This window comes from Diachasma alloeum, unplaced genomic scaffold (genome assembly GCF_001412515.2).
Source record: "Diachasma alloeum isolate Michigan unplaced genomic scaffold, Dall2.0 Dall_scaffold_00200, whole genome shotgun sequence".
NCBI classification, from domain to species: domain Eukaryota; kingdom Metazoa; phylum Arthropoda; class Insecta; order Hymenoptera; family Braconidae; genus Diachasma; species Diachasma alloeum.
The window spans coordinates 2,197,803-2,218,373 of NW_021680365.1; the positions used below are offsets into that span (position 1 = coordinate 2,197,803).

Genomic DNA, 20,571 nt, shown 5'->3' on the forward strand with positions numbered 1-20,571 from the left:
AAAAGTTCAATGAAAAATACTCTATAGAAAACATTCAAAAGAATTCGATTGTTCTATAGAACTTATTCTGGTAAGATCTTTGTATAGAAATTTCCCGGCTCAGATTTTGAAAGTTTTTTTGTTTAATTATTAAAATTGAAAAAAGTAGAAGAATGTGATGAAAAAGCTGCAAAAATTCAGGTCGAAGAATTAATATAGAAAATGTTTCAATAAAAAAAGCTCTATAGAAATATAATTCTGCAGATTTTTTCTGTAAAATGATTTCTGTTAGCCCTTTTCACCGCAAAAAAGCGCAATGAATCTGTGGAATCCTTCAATCGAATTGTCCAGGAATTAATCAAATTTTCAATAAGAGCTTAATCCCATCCAATAAAAATCCAGTCCAAAAAGAAAAATCCAATAAAATCCAATAAAATTTACGTGATCAGTTACAAGCCGCCGGTTTTTGCCGGAATACCTGCTCGGAGTGCCAGACGGAGAGAACCATCGAATAAAAAGTACTAGAAAATCGTGGCAAATTTTACTATACGAAAGGTAATCGTGGAGCGAAATCGTAGTTCAATAAAAAATAGCTTTTGCGGAGGATATCTATTCGTTAGATAAAAAACAGATGCAATAATTACTGTTCCCTGTGCAGTTAAATTTCCCAAACGGTAGGGTATTTTTTCCTAGCTCCGATGTGAAGGACATGGGGACGGAGGAACGTGAAATTTTACCATTCACATTCATGGGATAATTGTTGATAGCATGAGTGGTAAATTTTACAGCATCGGCACAAATTACCCTCACGTTTAGCAAATTTCCTCAAGTGAGCAGAGAAAAATTCACTATTTTCTCGCATCTTTGCCCGATATAAAGTGAAAAAGACCTAGAAATGGATTCCGCTCCACGATTGCAAGAATTCTTTGATAATTTTTCTCCGCGCAGATACTGAAATTGACCATCGGGTTTGGGATAATAAAGAATCTCTCAACGAGTGGTAAGTCATCAACTCCTTACTTTTGTTAAAGTATTTATGGCGGGGTGGGCATGTAGGAGAAGAGACGGAGGGGAATCTATTGTTCTCTCGCAGAAAACCAATCGCTGAACAAAAAAAACCGATATTTCAGTTACAAATTTTCAATCTATTCCGACCATTTTTGCATTCGAAATACTTTTTTAATAACTTTTCTATTTTTTCTCACATATTTCAAGCCATTTTTTATTGTTTTGGCTTGTCTTTTGAATATCTGGAAAATAATTAATGGATAGAAAAAATGAAAACGTCGTGCCGCTCGAGGTACAAGTTGGCAGCACTGATTCACTCAGCTGTTATGTTCTTTCTCATAGCGAAATGTATCATCACAACTCCATTCGTATTTGCTGCGCTTACCCCTCCACGATTTCTAACCTCGAAGTTGTCGCTATTCCAAGTTGCGCACGCAAAATTCCTATTTTTCATGAGTTTTTTAATTATCCCTTCTAAACAAATCTGTAAGGCCACTTGGATTATTTTTTTTATGTTCCTCCATGAAAGCTCCACCCACGTGCGAAATTTCAGGAAAATTACGACTTTTTTTTTCTATTTTTAATTTTTTTTTCCGACTTCCCATAAGAGTCCGTGTTAAAATGGATTTTTCATCACGCTGTGACGAAAAGTGAACTTTTCGGCACACTCCGCGTGCCTAAAAGTCCAATTTCCGCCACATTGTGATGAAAAATATTGTTCGTAACTCGTGAAAAAATGTTTTTTATTATATATAAAAACACTTTTTTGCACTCGTTAGGAAATATACTATTTTAGAAAAATTCCTGTGTTATACCCATTCTCCTAGGCTATATGGCATTTTGCATAAGGGTTTCGAAAAAATCGAAGAATGTAATAAAAAAAATTATCAATTTCTTAACTTTTTTCGACCGACCCTGACTATGCCATAAATACCTTAACATGGCCAATTATGTTCAGTTATATCTCAAATAGGGAAACTGAGATGAGGGATATAACCAGAGAAAATTTCACCGTAGATCTCCATTTATTGAAATGTCCCAAATAAGAGTCTGACGGCATCGAATACAGAACTGCGATCGGCTGACATTCGAGAAAAAGAGATATTCTGTAAAATTTCAGATTTCACGATTTTTTCCTCGCTGAACTGAATTCAGTATCGCTCTCCTGAACATTAATACTGAACTGTCTATGACATTTCAATTCTGTTTCTTGAGATGTACATGAATAGCCTATGAACAAGAATATTGATTTTAACTTGTACGTCACGTTCCACGACTGCATTTCAATGGAATTCAAATTTAATTTGGTATGAATATGATTCAGATTTCCTGAATTATGAACGTCACGTAATAGATACTAATTACATATTAAAATCTATGGAATTTTCACCCGATTTCCCCAGGCCCCTTCAAAAAACATAATTAACAGATTTGGTTTCACCATATTAACATGGCACATTTTCGATATTCATCAAAAGTTAATTTGCCAAGTTTAACGAGAATATGAAACTGACAAGTGGGAAATTGCTTCTGCCTTCATCAAGCATAGCTATATTTGCTAATGAATTAGGAATGCTTCCAAATGATCATTTTGCACACCATTTTCTTCTATCATATACCATTTATCGATTTAGGGTGAATCGTCCAGTGTTCGAACGAATAAGGTCACAGTTTTTTTTGACGTTGAGTTAAAAATATAACAAAGTTGAAAATGGATTTAAAAATAATTATAACTCCCCTGTACATCTCTATAGATCATAGAAAAAAATATTATGGATATTAATTGACGATACAATTAATGATATGATTACAAAAAGCTGAAAATGTGTGAAAACCCAGTAATCGAAATGAGTATTCTGTAATGGGAATATGCTATTGGCGGCGTGTCATCGAAAAATGCTTTTTCATCACGCTGTGACGAAAAGTGAACTTTTTGGCACGCTCCGCGTGCCTAAAAGTCCAATTTCCGCCGCATTGTGATGAAAAATATTGTTCGTAACTCGTGAAAAAACACTTTTTTGCACTCGTTACGAAATATACTATTTCCGCTGGTAATAAGGTAACTTAGACATTTTCAATCATCACAATATCATTTGGAAATGTCATAATTTTATTTCTCATGTATAATGCGAGGCATCTCTACCTTCCACTAATTTATTTTATAGAAAAAGTACCAATTAGTTCGATTACTGGTCTGGTTCGAACATGGTTCACCCTATATTATCACATATTATTTCAAATAATTTAAATCGTATAATATTTCTTCTTTAATCAATTGTGTTGGATATCTTGTGAAATTCCTTATAATAAATAAAATGAAAGAATGATGCTATCTGTATTACCTTCAAAATTCGATCGAATGTTATTAGAAAAAAGTTTTTCATGCATAATTAAATGAATTTGAACCATAATATTTGAAGAAACCGTCGGAAAATTCACTTTCAATACAGTAGTTTGTAAATATTTACAGGGTGTCATAAAGTGAAATGTCATCCTCGTGAGGGTAGTTCAGGGTTGTAGCGCTACAATTTCCCAAATATTCATGTAAATAGACCTTGATTACCCCCTGAACAGTTGGGTTATTTCCAATATCAGGAGGTAGAGGAGGTAATGAGGACCTTTATACTGACAAGGAGACTCCCATTCCTGGAAATTGAACTCAGTCCTAGTGGATTATTTAGGTCTTTTGTGGGGTTTATACCAGCTACATCCCCGTTGCAAACCCTGGGTAACGCTAAATGCTGGTGAGGCTTGATATGCTTCACCATATGTTGAATTTATATGAATACCTATTCACTGATAGAAACAATTATTTTTATTGAGATGTTTCTTTCTCGGAACAAGTATTATATACTTGAACCAATTCCAAATAAATAAGATCTTACGGTGAATGTCAATCATTTCTTCTTGAGATACATTTACTTGAATCAAATAAAACAGTCCCTGGCGTCAAGTCAGTTGTATTCACCACAAAAATGGAAAAGTGAAAGTTTTTAAACCTAATATAATCTCCAGCCGAGAAATTTTCAACTTTCACGAATTGATCGAAAATTCGTACCTAGGAGATGATTACATTGAGGAATGAACTGAATGGTGTTTTCTCGAATGAAGCCGATGTTTAAATTGAGCTTTACGTACATCACATTGAACGTAATTTGTGATATCCAAGTTTGTGTTGAATTGCCGTAATCTGTGATTCAGTTATTGTAACGTAATGCGATTTTTTTAGTCAAGAAATATAAACTTCTTTCAACTCAACAACATCTTACTACAATCTTAAAGCTTTTGCCGCGTAACAATATTCATTCTTATTTGACATACGAAATGCTCACTTCAATTATAATTTACTTGGATCACCGTATGATCGAGTTGATTGAGATAACAACGTATTTAGTCATGAGAATAATTTTGATTTTTGAGTAAACCAACGAATTTCCCGAGTTGGCAAAATTTCGGCTAGAAAGAAATCAAATACTCTCATTATTGCGACAAATCAAAGGAACTTCAATTCTAGAGAAGTTGGATTTCTCCCAATCAAGTGTATCTCAAGAAGAAATAACTGCTATTCACTATGAAATCGTGATTATTTGAAAATGAACAACCAAATGATGGGTGGATCAAATAAAATTCTCTTGGTAAAATAATTTTTTTCTGGCAGTTTATATGAAAATTTAATTTGGTTTTTGAGGGAAACACCCACATGAGTACCAATACAAATAAATATAGTGGCTCAAGGAGGTTAAATTAATTTATGGCAACCAGTTTCGGAAAACAAATATAGTCACGTGACATTAACGTCCTAGGGTGAGCAGGAGGTAACTAGGCCTTATTTTACGACTCGAGGTATACAAGTTGCATGTTCCGCCTGTTTCGATCACAATGAACCCATTGTGATTAATGCAACACAACAAATTTAGAACTTAAATTTCAACGATTCGGAAGCAATAAAACATTCTGTCTAGGGGCTTTATAACTTAAGTACGGGCGAAATGAACTTTATGCATCATTAACACCCTTCGAAACTCAGCAAAGAGAATTCCATAAACATTGGACAGTTTTAAAATTCTCTTACTAAACTTTTAATGGAGCACAACATTCTTCTCCATTCTCTTTGTCAGTCTGGACACATCAATAATGGGAGAAACATTTTACCCTGCTTTGTCGGGCACGAATTGATGATATAGAATTGCAGGTCTGAAAGCTCTCCACTCACCCACTAAAAAGTTTATCCTGCTTCGTGGACATCAGTAAACAATTGCTCTTCCTCCCATTGCCATTCTCCGTTGAAACTGTAACAGAAGTCTCTATCCTTCAACACTCGCGTCAACAACAACTACCCATTCGTCGGATTGTTCTACATTTTTGCTGAGTTGTGGAGTTGCTTACATACTTTGTTAACAGATGAATCGTAATTTGGGGAAGGAAGTTCGAAATTTTCTGTCATTGAAGTTTCTTACTACAATGAGTTTTCTTCATTATGAACTTATTTCAAATACTTGAAAACTCATCAACATGATATTTAATTTATTATTTGTTGCGTTTTAATTGTTGGATTTCTTTTTTGTTTCGTCAAGGGACGCAGTTGCGTCCCGTCGCCAAGAACGGGTACGCTACTGCAATATTATACGTGAGTCAACTTCCCCGTCCACTACACAAATATCTTTACTCATTTTTTTGCATTGTTTATCCCATCCCAGCACATTTTAGATTTCGTAAATGGTTTCATCTATCATTCGAGTCCCTATTGCAATTTTTTCAAATTTTATAAATAATAGTTGACTGAGAAAATGATTTTTTCATGAATCAAGTGTTGGGATTTTCGTCGATTCATTTCTCCAAGTCCTCTAAGCGGAGATTATAGTGGGTACCACTGCTACTGACTTCGAATGAGTGTAGGGAGTTGGCTGTGTTGTCTGACGTCACGTCGATATTCAAAAGTGATTGGTGGATTATAAACGCGCCGTTTACCTCTGCTTGAATACCCGTGACTACAATACTATCCAAATGGAGTCAAGTGGAACTCTTGTTATGATTTTTAATTCTTGATTTCTCGCTTGATATCCTTGTTTATAAATAAAGAGGTTGGGATTTCGACTGGATGACAAATGTTTCACTTTGCCTCAGGTTCCCCCATTATTTAGGAAAAATATGTTGACAAGAACCGGTGAATCACCACGAAAAAAAAATAGCAGAAGAACGAATAGCAGGATTAAAGATATGTCATTACAAAAATGTGTGAAATTTCCCCAAAAACAAAAATACATTTTTGCAAAAAAACTCGCCAAGGACGGGTACGAGCGTTCTGTTTACAAAAAGTGGTGAAATCACGGGAAGCACCAAACACTAAATACACAGAGGTTCTGAATACAACTAAGGAAAATCAAAGAAAAAATGGAAATTATGAAAATGAAATGATAAAAATAAGTGAATAGAAATTCCAAGTCAACCAACTTGGCGTGCGATATGTCAGAATCTTGAATCGCACGCCAAATTGGTTGACTTGGAGTTGATTATTTTCTGACGAAAGCAATTTCCCACTTATTTTCCGTCTAAATCAAATTCAATATCATTTTCTCGAAAATTACTAGTCAACGGTCCATGAAATTCAAAATTTTGAAGCCTGTGGTTACCTCACTAATTTCCCATTTCATAATATAAATTAAATTCGCATTCCGCCTCAAAATGTCCATTATATTGTTCACCAATGAAGTTAACATTGATGTGCAGCCTTTTCCCAATTTATGAAGTTATACCCTGAGAGACGATCCATTACCATGGAATATACCTTTTCATTTAAAATTTGTATTACATCTATTCTTGCAATACTTTTCTTGAGAATTAATAACCGTATAAGGGAGTGAAATCAAATAGAGAGGAAATTCTTATTCCCAATTTCAACCCTTGACTAGAGCGATGGGTCAGAGCGACTTGATATTAGTTTTTCTCAGGTCGAGGGTTCGCACTTCCGAATCTCTAATATAACTTTTGGCGAGATAAATATCACCCGTAATCTCACTCTAGGGAGTCTTTAAGCTGCGAGGAGGGATTTGATTGCTTCGATTTTTCTGGAGTTCATGATGTGCTGCTTTCACTTCTGAGAGGGGTGCAAATAAATTTCTATATTATTTAGTGCATCTGATTAGAAATAGTTCAAAATATCATTGAAAGGGAAACATAAACAGTAAAATATTTATTGTTTATTCCAGCAGGTGAGAAGTAGTCCAAAACATTATTGAATGATTACTTGATGAAATGATTACTCAATCTCTAGGAATTTTTCTGTAACGGAGAAGAATAATTCTTGCATTCACAGACATTTTTTTTTCTGAAAGAATTGCAAGATATCTTCCATAAACACACTGAGAGAAAAATCTTAAGTTCGATTTACAATAAGAAAATAGTTGAGGCATTTTGGTGAACGATATGATTTTTTTTTGTATGCGGCACATAACATTATAGTAACTTCACAAGCGTAATTTTTGCAAATCAAAATGCAGTTAAACAACCAAAGTTCAAAAGTAACCACGACAAATCTATCGTGAGGAGAACTATAAAATAGTTGCAATGACTACATGCCATTGTAGTAATTACTTCTCTAATTGTTGAGGACTTTTTGACTATAATTCGATGGTGATGGAATATAGTCAGAAGAATTATATTTTTCTCTCAGTGCAGTAATTTACACCATTAGGTGCATAAAATACTTCCTGATGAATTTTTAAATTTCTTTCTTTTTTATAATCCGAACCGATCCATTCTGAAAATTATAATAATATTATAATTTTTTAATTTTATCATAATAAAATAATATATAATCTATTTCATTATATATTATATCGTATATTTGTATTATATTACAATAATATTATACTTAAATATTATTTTATTATTATAAGATTAATGTAATTTTTATCATGTCGTTTCGCACTTTTTGTCCCGAAAAAGGGTGAAAAAACCTGGAAATGAATTCCGCTCTGCGATTACTTGACTTGTTTGGTAACTTTTCTCTAACTTTTTTCTCAGTGTACGGAAATACAACAGTTAGTAGCCAGAAAGCCAGTTCGAGAGTCTCGAAGCGATCCCCGCAGAGGGGTTCCAACTGTTTTGACAAATAACACAAATGATCCCAAGTTCAAATAGAAAAACAGGATGGCCATTTGTCATTTTGGTCTCATTTTCGTTAATACAAAGTTCCATTCTCGAAGGATGAGTAATTTCAAAATAATGCGGGGGTAGAACTTCACTCCTTCGCCGATAAATAACGTGGGGATTTAGGTGCTGACAGGAGCAGACGGGAGGGGAGATTGAGGGCTGAAATACGGAAGGAAAGGTGCTGCGGTCATTAAGGGTTGTTAGGTGCAACATATAGTTAGAGAGGATTGGCAACGGTGATTCTAATCCGTCTACAAGAGGACACACTTTGCTGGAAAATAACGATAGTGTCGTTGCGAGATTTAATCTGCTCAGAAATAAGTTCACTTCGTAGGTATCGAAATGGTGTAAATTCCTGCGAAAACGAAAAATCAGACGAATGGAGGGATTACGGCGGCACTCAACTCCCTTCAATTGATCTGTAATGGATGAGGGACGACGAAGAGATTTAGCGAGGTTCAAAATGGAAAAGGGAATCTATCATTTGTACTCCCCAAATGGAAATCGTCCGCCTGTCCGAAATACTGTGAAATATCAATTGACGCGGGGGTGTCGCGAACTGAGTATACATCCGGTGTGTTTTTAAAATAGGAGTCCGGATGCAATAGCACAGGATACGAGTAGGGTGCAATCATTGAAAAGCCAGGTATTTATTGAATTGTGCACTGAGAGAAAAATATGATTCTTCTGACTATATTCCATCACCATCGAACTATAGTCGAAAAGTCCTCAACAATTTTTCATGGGTTACGGTAGGGTAGGGTGTGCCTGTACCGTCAACTTGAAAATTTTTTTCTGTTCCTGATCATGAAGAATTTGATGATAGGATGTGATTGTCGGAAAAATTTCACTTTATTTACCACTTTAAATATGGAAAAACACGTAACGAAGTTTTGAGGTCTTTACAGTGCAAAATTTGTGGACTTGTACTTAAAGTTTTTGATAGTCTCAAACGCTGAATTCTCATATTAAACTGTGGTTATTCGATTCGTGGTACTTTCACGCGTAATTTGAGACCAATTCGAACTCAAAACTTCACACATGTCAATAATTATCAACAATTTTGTTGACGCCAAGCGGAGCCGGTAATACCGTTCATAGGATCGGCCACGTAGTTGCTCGACAGCACTCGAGTACAGGTTAGGTTGCGGCGCGAGCGATACACGCAAAACCCTATGAGCGGCATTGGAATCGTGCCGAGCGGTATTACCCGACGGCGGGTAGTACCGCTCAATAGGCTCTCTCTTTTATTTTCAATCAATTTTGTGGATTCTAAGGAGAATTAGGCGTCTACACTTCGAGAATAACGAGTTCAATAGTTAAAGAAGTCTCACAAATACGTTTTTTATACTCAAGTTGAAATATAAAATATAAAACTGGCATTTCCCCTTAGGTGGGCGGTACAGGCGCACCCTCCCCTAGCTATGGCCGGAGAAGTGATTACTACAATGGAATGTAGTCATTGCTACTATTTTATACTTCTACTCACCATAGATTTGTCGTCGTTACTTTTGAACTTTGGTTAGTTTAACTGCATTTTGATTTGCAAAAATTACGCTTGTGAAGTTACTATAATGTTATATGCCGTATACAAAAAAAATCGTATCGTTCACCAAAACTGCCTCAACTATTTTCTTATTGTAAATTGAACTTCAGATTTTTCTTTCAGTGTGGGCCCCCGCGGGGGCGTTCGCCGGTCTGTTATTGATCGTTGCGTCCCACTCGAGATTTAAAAAAAATTTTCTTTAATATTTTAACAATACCTTTGACATTTATGATTCTGTCCCAATGTAATTCACTACTCCGGTCTTTTTATGGGAGATATCGACAGACAACTGCACTCAATTAATGTTGAATTTGGCGGGACTGGGTCAGACCAGTTGTTTTAAATAACAGAAGCATTTTATGGAAAATGTCGGCGATTTTTCGTCAATTTCTTCATTGAGTAAAAGAAAATGCTGGATTATCTAGCTAAATTTTAGAGAAATGATTTAATGAGATTATGAGTTCAAAAAACGAATCGTCGGAATGTGCCGGAGAACGAAATATAAACATAAACAATGATTTCATAGGGAAAACGAACTGAGGGTTCTTTGGCTTTAACTGACGATATTCTTTTGGTCTTTGTGACTGGTTTTTAGCCTGCCGGAGCAGTTCGTACAGTACTGACGTTTCTTCCTCGTGCATTTTTAATAAAGAACAGAAATTAGATTTGAATTCACTACGTTTTACCTAATTTAATTTCCCATTTCGAAAATATATGGACCCGAATTCTCCTGATTTCCCTCAAATTTTTAGGGAATAATTAAAGTAAAGTTTACAACTTCCACTGATTTTTCCACAAAATTGTAATTGTACAAGGACGAAATGCCTTGACCTCTCAGAGGAATTATAACATCTAAAATTTCCCACACCAGTAGGATATTTTTTTCTTGCACCGATCTGAAGTTCATGGGACGAATGGAAATGAAATTTTACTGAACGCGTTCGGTAAAAAATCATTCTCCGTTACAGAGAAATTATGCGCGATATTGAGTAGACATTCATGTTCACTGGGATAATCTTTGGTGGAATGCAGGGTAAATTTTACAGTTTTGTCAACAAACAAATGACCCTCACATTCAGTACATTTTTCCGAGCCAGCGGAGAAAAATTTGGTGTGCGTCTCGCGCTTTTTTCCGTATAAAAAGTGAAACAGTACTGAAAAGTGAGTCTGCTCCATGACTACTTGACTTGTTCGGTAATTTTTCTCTACTTTTTTTCTCCGTACAAAAATTTTCAAGACGTGTACCACAAATTTTCAGTCACAAATTTTTAACAGTGCAGCTGAATATTCCTATTCCATTCTCATTTACATATTTTCACGTAAATGGATTCTCGTGAAGTTGTCAGTGGCTGTCAGCTAAGGATCATTATCCCGAAGCATGTATATCTGCTAGTACCGTGAGGTGCAACGAGTTATCGATGGCCCAGAAATAATGAATATAAACGAGGTTGATAGAACAGGATGATGATGGAACATATTTGAATATCTGGGAAAATATGTGGAAATGAGAGAAATGTAAGAGAGGGTGCATAAATAAAACATGCGGATATTTGAATGATGAGGAGCTCAATCGAATTAGAACGGATGAACGAAATGGGTGATGCCTCGATGACCTAGAACGATATTTGGTGAGCATCGAATTATAGTCAAAAAGTCCTCAACAATTTTCCATGGCTTACGGTAACTATGGCCGGAGAAGTAATTACTACAATGGAATGTAGTCATTGCAACTATTTTATAGTTCCCCTCATGATAGATTTGTCGCGATTACTTTTGAACTTTGGTTAGTTTAACTGCATTTTGATGTGCAAAAATTACGTGTGTGAAGTTACTATAATGTTATGCGCCGCATAGAAAAAAAAATCGTATCGTTCACCAAAATGCCTCAACTATTTTCTTATTGTAAATCGAACTTCAGATTTTTCTCTCAGTGTATGATGTACTGTATTTTCTGAATACTACACGGAGAGAAAAGTTGGATGAAAATAATCTAGCAAATCGTGGCAAATTTTAATATACGAAAAGTAATCGTGGAGCTGATTTTATTTTTATTACTATTTTGTTTCCTTTTTATTGAATTACAGTACATTAATATAACTCAATAAAAAGTATTTTTTGCAGAGGATATTTTACGATTCGTTCTGTAAAAAAAACACGTCTGTGGATGCAAAAATTACTGCCCCCTATACCGTAAAATTTCCTGTACCGATAGGATATTTTTTCTGGAGCCCGTTTGGGGTTGACGATCGAAGCGAGCAGGAGGAGAAGCCCCCTAGTATCTATTTAAAAACGTAGCGGAACGTCGCATAAATTGTAATGGAATTAACGCAAAAAGCAAATAGAATCTTTCGATAGACTCCACATAAAAGTCCAATAAAATTCTCATCGAGTTCTAAAAAAAAATGAATAGAAATGCTTAGAGCAAGCCTGAGATTTTCCTATTAACTTTTCTTACACGTAAAACCCTGCTAAGGGGGCGAGCACGTCAATTCTTTCGGTATTTTCATCTCCATGCGCCATTTGATTTTCACTAAACTCCGGTATAGAAAAGTTGGAAAGATGATGCAGGGAACACTTTTATAAATCTCACTTTTATATCAGTGAGCATAACTGCCACTGATATCAGTTATCCAACACCTGTCAAGAATATACAACCTAAATATACCCACGGTCATGGGGTGGAGTGAGCGAAGCGAGCGGGGGGGGGGGCGAAGCCCGCCCGGGGTTGGCGAGCGAAGCGAGCAGGAAGCGAAGTCCCCTAGCATCTGTTGAAAAACGGGATGGGACGTCACATAAATTGTAATAGAATGAACGCAAAAATAGATACTTTCGATAGAATTCAAATAGAAGTCAAATAAAATTCTCATGGAGTTCTAATAAAAATTGAATACTAGTTCTTAGAGCAAGCTCTAGATTTTTCTACTAAATTTTCTTACCCGTGAAAACCTGCTTAGAGTGCGAGCACGTCAATGGTTCCGGTATTCTCATCTCCATGCACCATTTCATTTTCACTAACCTTCGGTATAGAAAAGCTGGAAGGATGACTCAGGGTAGACTTTTGTAAAACGGTGGGATAATTCTTACCAAACTTTATTCCTTCGTGTAATCCTACCCCATTAATAACCAATCCATCCGTCAACCCGCCTGTCACCCCAGAATTATACAATTACACTGTCATAATAATTACAACTGGAGAACTACGGTTGGCATGACCCCCACAGCCCCATGTATCCACCCCGACAAATTGCTTTACAGCGCCATTTCTCATCCAGGAAAACTCGACCTGGTTGTACCGAGAGACAACAGGAAAATGGAAAACGACTGCGAGAACACCCTCCCAAGAGTCTCTTCCTGTAAATGATAAAAAAAAAGTCTAATAAATAAATCTCCCGCTGTTTAAAAAGCTCATTAATTCACCGACATTCTTTATCTCCGGTCGTAAAGAATAAGACAGAAGTTAAAAAGAGAGAAATATAACGGATGAAAAATTTATCACCTTCCGGGTGTGAAGGACCGGAACATTATGCGCGCGCTACACGTGCCAAGGAGGGATGTACTGTGTTTAACATTTTCTCATTTCTTGCTGTCACTAAAAGGCAGAGATGACAAAAGCGTCAGACAACAATCGACTCGTAAATTATTCAACTCTTCGAGCAATTTTTTCATAACATTCCTTCACAATGCTCATCCCTTTTCTTATGGAGCACTAGAATTTCTAATGAAAAATGGAACGTCAAAAATCATTCAGAGAAAAATACTAGAATTCAAGGTTTTTTAAGTACAGTAGATGCTTTGTATAGGATACCTCTCTACAAGATACCTCGGGCTGCGAGCGCTCGAGGCCTACCCCCACTCTCGGCACTTTTATCGCCTCCCGAATGTTCATGTTTCGTGGGCTTCTTATAAGATACCTAGGGTCATTTTTCAACGGGAAGAGAGTAGTTATAAGGATCAAATGGTATTAAGGTCTAACGGGAGCGACGAGCGAAGTGATCATGAGGGTCTAATGACCTTAAGGGGGGTCACACCACGTTTTTCAAGTAATGGAAATTTACATCAATTTTTTGTTCACTGTTCCCATCGAAAAATCGTAATTTTTCGTCTGTGATTATTCTCGAGTCCACCAACAATCCCCCAGCATCAGCTGCCATTCTATCACGCGGGGTTATGTTGAGAGAAAAGGGAACGCGGGCGATACAAATTCAAAACATTAAACACATGTAAATTGATTAGTTATCGATATTCATTCAGTAAAAATGAAAATTTCATTGAATTCGGGCGCAACGAGCGAGATATCTTATTCAGAACCCGCTGATCCCTATTTTTCTCCTCTCTATGGGCGCGCGTAGTGGAGCCATAGCACGGACGAAAAAATTTAATAGAAAAATCTATCGAACTCGTTAGAAAATTCTAGTGAATTTCTATTGAACTGTTCTATTAGTTTTTGGACAATTCTATTGAAATGTTCAATAGAAAATATTCAATTGAAAAAGTCAATAGAATTCAATTTTTCTATATAAGTTATTCTATTGAGATATTTTCTATAGAATTTCCTGGGCTCAAATTTTCCAAGTTTTTTCGTTTGATTTTCTTGATGAGAAGAAAAGAAAAATAGAATGAAAAAAAATTAGAAAATTTGAGTCGAGCAAATTCTATAGAAAATATATGAAAAAACTAAGTTATGTAGAAAAATCGAATTCTGTTGACTTTTTCTATTGAATGTTTTCTATTGAACATTTCAATAGAATCAGCCAAAAACTAATAGAAAATTTAATAGAAATTCAATAGAATTTTCTAAAGGGGTCCGGAATTCCACTCTCCCACTGTCCCTAAGGTATCTTATACAAAGCCATTACTGTACCGAGAATTCTAACAACCGAATTCTAACTTCTAGAATTGTAAATTCTATAAATTGTTAATGGTCGATAGATGAGAACAATTATTTTACAACAAGAAAGCGACTTCTCGAAGTAGTCAAGTAATTTTTTCATTAAAATATTGTGGATTTAAGACTGAAAAAGTTTTGAATAAATGGATTCAACTAGACATGGCTTGAGAAATCACTTTCTCGTCATAAACAAATTATTCTTGTTGTGGGGACAAGTACAAACTCTCATGACGAAAGTTTTTCTCAGTGTGTATTTTCTTCTTGTTTTCGAGCCATGAATTTTCAAGTCATGAATTTCTTGACGGAGGTGAAGACGTACTCAAAAAACTTTCTTTTCTCAGTGGACTGCTTCGCTTCACAAAGGAACATTCTTGATATTTCCATCCACAACAACTAGAAAATTAAACTTGACTTTCATCCAGGTGAACTTTAATAAATTACACATCAGGGTCCCATGTATTTATCGATAATGTTGATCGCCATGCGCCGAATTGGAAATTGTGGAAAAATTAGTCAAATAGTTCAACCCCACTCCAAGCCAAAACGTTTAATCTTACAAACTTATTGGCTGAAATTGAAACGGGGTAAATAATCATCGAAATTTGAAATTTCAATTGTCAATTTCTTTTTCATTTCAGATGACCACAGATTCACATTATCGAGGAATAATAACCATTCAATCATGCTCGGGGTGAGTAATTTACATAACCCATCTCCATTCACTTTTATCAAATTTATCAATTGCAAGATTGACTTTGGGGAAAACGGAATCTTTGAATATGCATGGCGTGTTTCAGAACGCTCGGCTGAATTCTTAAACATTCCGTCGTTCGGTGCAGAAACATCTGTTCGGGAAGCCGAGAGCGCAAGGAGAGAACATACAGGCGCCATGGCCAACCACGTGAGTGTCTCATTATTTATTATCTTTCAAAACTAGTGGTTTGCGAGCAAATCGCGGGTGGTATGGTACACCTACGGAGATATTGAATATTCATTGTTTTGATAGGATCGTAATTGATTCAGTTCTTCCATGTCGGACCTTGGTATTTTTACATGTCAATGGAGTTTGCAGTGTCATGTGAAGGGAGCTGTGTTGCATTTGCATGTGAAAAGCTCATAGAGAATAAAAAATTTTGATTTTCAGGGGCATGTCACTGATTTTCACGAATTTATCAGCCATTATTGGTGGTACTGGACACTGACTGATATGACCCTAATTATCAGTGATTTTTTCACTGAAATTTGCTCGTAGATCCCGCAACATTAGTGATCTAACGTATGAAGAAATTCAATTCAATTCTATTGGAATTCTCTAAAAATTCTATGGGGATTCTATTAAAATTCTAGGGAATTCTCGTTAAAATTCTGTTTTTTTTTGCAGATTGGATTAGATATTTGATAGGAGAAAGTCAATAGATTTCGATTTTTCTATTTGAATTTTTCTCTTGAGATTTTTTCCATTAATATTATTGGAGACGGATTTTGTAATTTTTTTCCGCTATATTTTGTTTTTTTTGTATTACAGGATCGGAGTGAACAAAACTTAGGAAAAATTCCAGAAGAATATTCATATAGAAAAATCGAAACATAAATTGAATTTGAAATTCATTGAAATTCATTGAAAACCGGTCAATAGTCAAAATGGACTTGTACCGTTTTACCACTTCGCTACTGAATTTAACCAACAAATGGAGTTAGAAAGTTCTTTGAAAGCAACACGGTTGGCAAAATGGAAATGAACAGCCAATTTAATATAAATGTAACTACTTTCTACATTTAATCGAAAGTTCCGTCAGATTTAATCATTAAATATAAAATGATATTAGGGCTCCCGTCCAAAATTTAGAATCATTTATAATTCACTGGAATATTAATGGGTTTCATTCTATAAAGTGAATTTATATAGTCGTAAATTAACTTTGAAATTACAGGCAGAGGCATGAGTTATTTGAATAAACTGAATGGATTTATTCAAAAGCTTGTAATGAAGCTTTCATTGGAAATTGAATGTAATTTTAATTTCTATATTCATTCGCATCGAATATATTTAAAAATACAGAAGCAACTTTTCTTGATGCGAATAAAGACTTTATTAGAGTGAGAAATATTATAGATCGTTGTTCAGACAGCGAAAATCATTTGTTTGTTTGATTTCAATAGAGAATTCCTTGGGAACGAATAAATACTATTCCATATAATTGAACCATTTTCATTGAAAAGAAAATATGACGTTGTTGATATCCAAGAAAAATATTAGAATAGAATAAAATAGAATTTATTTCATTGGTGCTACAATTACTGTTTTACACCTACACAAGCCTCTAGAAAAATATTATTTAAATGAAAAGGAAAATTTCAAATGAAGAGTTCCATATACTGAGGGAAAAACAGCAGAAATGTCAAACAAGTCTTAGTTGTGCTGAATAAATCGCTTGTTAAAAATTATCAAAAAAGTTTTATTTTGTGTCAAACATGCGAAGAGTGAGCCGAGATTGAAAATTTGCGTTGTAAAAATAGGTTTAGTCTTTTAAAAAAAAAGTTATTCTCTGGCAAGGGGGGGGGGGTTAAAAAATTCCATACAATAGTCCAGTTGAATAGATTCAATTCCTGTATTTTTTAATTTAAATATCAGTAAAATATATTTTCTTTTACGAATTACGGTAGAAAACGATTTCAAGAAAAAAATTTCTCAAGCTAAGATAAAGTTAAAATTTCCTAAGTCGAGTTTGAAATTGGCAAAATAGATGGCTGACCGAAAATATTTCACCTATTTTTAAATAGAGGATTGAGTTAATCACACCTTTTAATTTAAAATAACATATACCCATCCATTAATTTTGATAGAGACAAATAACGACATCAATATGACTAATGCTGATAATTAAAATGGCCCAGACTACTTGAACCAATTACACTGAATGTTGCGGGTTCATCCATCACTGTCATTCTGCAAAAAATTGTGTGGTTGCTTCAGTAGAATAGATCATTCCAGTGATTTTATTTTGAGTAATCCTCACCTTATTTGAAATTCAAACAAGACATGTGACTCAGAAATTTATTCACAAGTTACCGCTCTGAAGAGTGGTTGACACTTTAATGAACTGCATTTTTTATTCTTTTAAAACAATATGAACATTTCGGCCAACACGTGATTTCCTCGAATCCGTATCAGACTTTAATGATCGGACACGAAGAGAAAAGTCTAAAAAAAATCATATGATAGGAGATGAGAAAAACGATCTATTTGCGATGATGATGATGATTATGATGATGAAAAATACGTCGCTATTTACGTTCTCGGATGATGAACACTGAGACCAAAACATCATTCTGTGAATCAAATTTAATTTCAGGCAATCAAATTTTATGCGCATAATTTCCATACAAAATTTTAATAAATCTTCTTGCCTGAAACAAATTTGATTAGCAGAATTATATTTTTTTTAGAGAAATTGGTGGTGGCATTGTTCGAGAGTTGAAGCAACGATGTTACAATTGATGTCCTGTTTTGTTGATTAGTGAAAAAAATAATGTTAAAATTCTCATAATTTTGGGTTTTAACTGCATATCTGCTGAATTTTCCGATTACATAGGAAAAGTTCATTAAGAAATTATTCCACGAAAATGAATGAAAATTAAGGAAATTCAGATAAATATATTTTTGGATTCCCAATGAATTTGAATATTCATGGAAAACAGTATGAATATTTCTGCCAACATATGTGATTTTCCCGAATCCGTAAAAAAAAATGATAGGAGAGGAGGAAAAACGAAAGCGGCAATTAAATGATCAAAAAAAATTACGATTCTGACTCTCATCGATCTTTCGGGTAATTGTTCAGTTTAAAAAAATCCTTCAATTGAAAAATAATCTCCTAAGGCTAGTGCCGCTTTAAAATAATACTACTCACGACGCCGGGCAGATAATCCACTGATTCCGGAGTAACGTTTACGAGCAGAACTTAAGGAGCCTGAACTTTTTGACGTATCTTTTCGCCATTTGAGGTGAGCCTGAAGTGAAATTCTTAACAGAAGAATTTAATGGTCCGAGAGTGATGAATTCTCAGCTGAATACGCATTTTCGGGTATTATAGGGATATCAAAGACGTGCTCATCCGATAAATCGAACTGCCTCGGCAGCTCACTGCTCAACGAATATTCAATGAATACCAGCGAATATTTACGGCTTGCGTGGGATCAATATATTTCCTATATTATTAAATATTGAAATAAATTATTAAATTAATTCCCAAACATAACACGCTGCGTTCAAATTCCTCGGAACAGAGTATCTGTTTACGTTCTCGGATGATGAACACTGAGAGCAAATAATTATTGATTATAATCCTGTCAATCAAATTTAGTTTAAGGCAATCAAATTCGATGGGCATAATTTCCATAGAAAATTTCAATGCAATTTCTTGTCTGAAACTAAGTTGATTAGCAGACTAAATGTGATTATGTCCGGAAAAGTTACCTGATGAACAGTGAATTTTTCTGAGCAAATGGAGAAACTTCACTATTTCTTTCGTATTTTTTCCATGATATGACGAGGGGCTATTCACAGGCAAATTGGGTGATACCGCGATTACAAAATGTAATCGATTACCCAGGATTACGGGACTGATTACACTGATTACCATTGCCTATGTGATAACCGTGATTACCAAGAGCACAGACTGTGATTACATGATTACAAATGATTTCGTCGATTACATTCTGTGATTACCAAACATCGGTACTCATTGAAATCACAAAAAATGGCCTCTTATTAAATATGAATTGACGGAATAATTAATTATTAGAACCTGCAAAGAGATGAGGAAGGAGGAGCGGGGGTTAGAACAGAGGAATGCAGTCTCCATCACTCCATCTAAAAATTCGGGCATTTATAAGTGCTGTCAGCAAAATAAATTTACTGAATATCTACCATTGATGGAGAGTGAAACTTACCAGCAGATAATTCAGAGATAATTCAGTCGTTGGTTCTCCAGAATAAGAAGAAATTTTAACTCTGTTGAATCAATTTTCTACGGACAAATGCTCTGTGCAAAACGCATTGGCTATGCGAAGTTCTGAACCATAAACATCTGGGATTCCAAGAAAAATTGATCCAGGGATATCTGAGACTTACCGTTGGTAGAAATGACGCGCGCGAAAATTCAAAAACAAAATTCACGGTCTCACTAGGAGCAACTACGAAAGATTACACTGATTACAAATGATTACAGTGATTACAAATGATTACCACGTGATTACCAAAACTTGATTACAAATATGGTAATCATGTGATTACAATGATTACATTGATTTCACTGGGATTACAATTGATTACATCAGCGAGTGACACCACGATTACGCCTGTGAATAGCCCGTCGTGATATGAAGTAAAAAAATATATATGCAGTGGAATTTTGCTTCTCGGCTACTTGAGTTTTCCCGTGAAATCATGAAAAATGACGAATATAAACAATTCTGCACTGCAGTTACGAGGCTATTGTCAATGCTCCCGTCCTCCTGAACCATATGTACAGACCCACTTCTTCACTGTCTTATCAAGACAATCCATCGATTTTCAACGTACCTCACGTACCACGACCTTCCTCAAAAGACTAAAACAGTACATCCACTCCTTACCGAGATGAAAAACATCCGCTCCCGCATTCAATTCCCCTAACATCCGCGTTTTACTCTTCCTGCCAAAAGACAAGTGAAACGAAAATTGGGGGGACTGCGCCAACCCAATTCCAATGATTCTTCCGGCAATTGGCCATCCCGATACTGACAACCCAGAACTCATCGCCGAAATGACCTGTCACGTGGATAAAAGAAGACAATGTCCTTTACGAAAAAGAAAAAATGATCTTATTAAGGAGGATATGACGGAAATCTCAGGATGAGCATCTGCTCACTGTTCTCCTCTTCATAGAGAAAAATATGCAACAACCAGTTGTTGAGTTTTGGCAAAATTAATGATTTAGCAAAATGAAGTTTAACA

General features: G+C 35.3%; 1 protein-coding gene across 1 annotated transcript in view; it reads left to right on the top strand.

The window, feature by feature from the left end:
* LOC107035705 (parathyroid hormone/parathyroid hormone-related peptide receptor) overlaps positions 1 to 20,571 on the top strand; it is an 83,909-nt gene that overhangs the window by 26,936 nt on the left and 36,402 nt on the right. Inside the window, exons 2-3 of the mRNA XM_015253256.1 lie at positions 15,212 to 15,264; positions 15,371 to 15,474. Coding sequence (XP_015108742.1) covers positions 15,463 to 15,474 — 12 coding nt within the window. The 5' untranslated portion in view covers positions 15,212 to 15,264; positions 15,371 to 15,462. The remainder of the gene's footprint in view (positions 1 to 15,211; positions 15,265 to 15,370; positions 15,475 to 20,571) is intronic.